The sequence below is a fragment of the Propithecus coquereli genome, unplaced genomic scaffold (genome assembly GCF_000956105.1).
Source record: "Propithecus coquereli isolate 6110/MARCELLA unplaced genomic scaffold, Pcoq_1.0 Scaffold522, whole genome shotgun sequence".
Lineage (NCBI taxonomy): Eukaryota > Metazoa > Chordata > Mammalia > Primates > Indriidae > Propithecus > Propithecus coquereli.
This window is the reverse complement of record NW_012151086.1, coordinates 38,834-41,050: the sequence shown is the minus strand read 5'-3', so window position 1 is coordinate 41,050 and position 2,217 is coordinate 38,834. Positions and strand designations below refer to the sequence as shown.

General features: G+C 36.1%; 1 protein-coding gene across 1 annotated transcript; it reads left to right on the top strand.

The window, feature by feature from the left end:
- The first annotated feature begins 379 nt into the window (after positions 1-379).
- LOC105820372 (olfactory receptor 1086) lies at positions 380-1,573 on the top strand. The gene is given in 2 exon segments (XM_012656846.1): positions 380-384; positions 511-1,573. Coding segments are annotated over 2 exon segments (1,068 nt in total).
- Positions 1,574-2,217: the final 644 nt, after the last annotated feature.

Here is a 2,217-nt window from a genome sequence, read left to right as displayed (position 1 = left end):
ACATGTTTGGATGTCAGGAAGAATTTTTTCTTTGAAAATAACCTAATTCAAAATATTCTATATTTAAAATTATTTTAAGGATTCAGTATTACTTTTTTCCTTCAATGTTTACTCCATTGTTTTTAAAAATATCAATTTTCATATTCTACAAGTGAGAAGGTTATAGCAAGTCATTTTCCACAACCGCTGTAAAATCTAGATTTTTGACATTTTATTCCTCTGCTCTGTCCACAGATACATATTCTCACATGTTTGGATGTCAGGAAGAATTTTTTCTTTGCCATTTGGTGTTTTCATGTTATTTAGTATTAAAAATTAAAGTTAAATCAGACAACAGAATTTAGCAGTAGATTGACCAGTTGACCTGAAGATTTTAGAAATGGCGTGAGTTCAGCCTCTAAGTGAACACACTTATCTTCCGTTTGATTTCACAGTTAGTGAAATCAACCCTTGACCCACCATCTTCTCACTGCCTTCTGATCCACTGTTTGGAAATTATACTTTGCCAAGAAATAAATATAAAGACACACTTCACATTCCCATGAGTTACAATATTGTTAATTATTTTCATAGTAATATGAATTGTAATCGTATAAATATCTTCAAGTTTGTTTTATGAAATTTCAACATGAAGAATGTCACTGAAGTTACCGTATTTATACTGAAGGGTTTCACAGATAATCTTGAACTGCAGATCATCTTCTTCTTCCTGTTTCTAGCAATCTACCTCTTTACTCTCATGGGAAATTTAGGATTGATTGTATTGGTTATTGGGGATTCCCGGCTCCACAACCCCATGTACTACTTTCTGAGTGTTTTGTCTTCTGTGGATGCCTGTTTTTCCTCAGTTATCACCCCAAATATGTTAGTAGATTTTATGGCAAAGAACAACGTCATTTCATTCCTTGGATGTGCAGCACAGATGTTTCTTGCTGTTACTTTAGGGACCACAGAATGCTTTCTCTTGGCGGCAATGGCTTATGATCGCTATGTAGCCATCTACAACCCTCTCCTGTATGCAGTGAACATGTCACCCAGCGTCTATGTGCCACTCATCATTGCTTCCTATGTTGGTGGAATTCTGCATGCTATGTTACACACGGTGGCAACTTTTAGCCTCTCCTTCTGTGGATCCAATGAAATTAGACATTTCTTTTGTGATATCCCTCCTCTCCTTGCTCTTTCTAGTTCTGATATTCATGTAAACCAGCTGCTTCTCTTCTACTTTGTGGGCTCCATTGAAATAGTCACTATCCTGATTGTCCTGATCTCCCACGGCTGCATTCTGTTGGCTATTCTGAAGATGCGTTCTGCTGAAGGGAGACAAAAAGTCTTCTCTACGTGTGGCTCTCACCTAACTGGAGTGGCAATTTACCATGGGACAATCCTCTTCATGTATGTGAGACCCAGTTCCAGCTATGCTTTGGAACATGACATGATAGTCTCGATATTTTACACCATCATGATTCCCATGCTGAATCCCATCATCTACAGTTTGAGGAACAAAGATGTAAAAGAGGCAATCAAAAGAGTGTTTGGGAAAAATTGGTGTAGGATGTACTTTTCACACTAAAGATTAAATGGGAAAAAAAATAAGACTGATATTCAGTGGCTCGGTATCAAATGTTTTTTGTTTTAGTTTATTAGTGCTTTCCTATTCTTATTGAACATTTTAAACTGAAGATCATAGTCAACTTTGTATCTATGCTCTTTTTACACATGTGGAAAAACTGCATCATCCATGTGCTTCTTGCTAAGTTCATACACACCACACACATATACATATATGCACATATATACATATATGCTGATATTGATTATATTGGTTTTCTAGGGCTACAACAACAAAATATCAGATATAGCATGACTTAAACAAGAGAAATTTATTTTCTCACAAATCTGGAGGCTAGAATTCCTAGATTAAGGTGCTGGCAGGGTTGATTTATTCTGAGGCCTCTCTCCTTGGTTTGCAGAGGCCCATCTTCTCCCTCTGTCTTCATATGGTATTTCCTCCGTATATTTTTGTGTCCCGATCTTTTCTTCTTATAAGAACACCAGTCATATCATAATAAGGCCCATTTTAAAAGTCCTCATTTTAACTACATACCTCGTTAAAGACCCTAACTCCAAATAAAACCACATGCTAAGATATTAGAGGTTCAGATTTCAACATACATATTTATATTATCATATATATATACACACACACACACACAG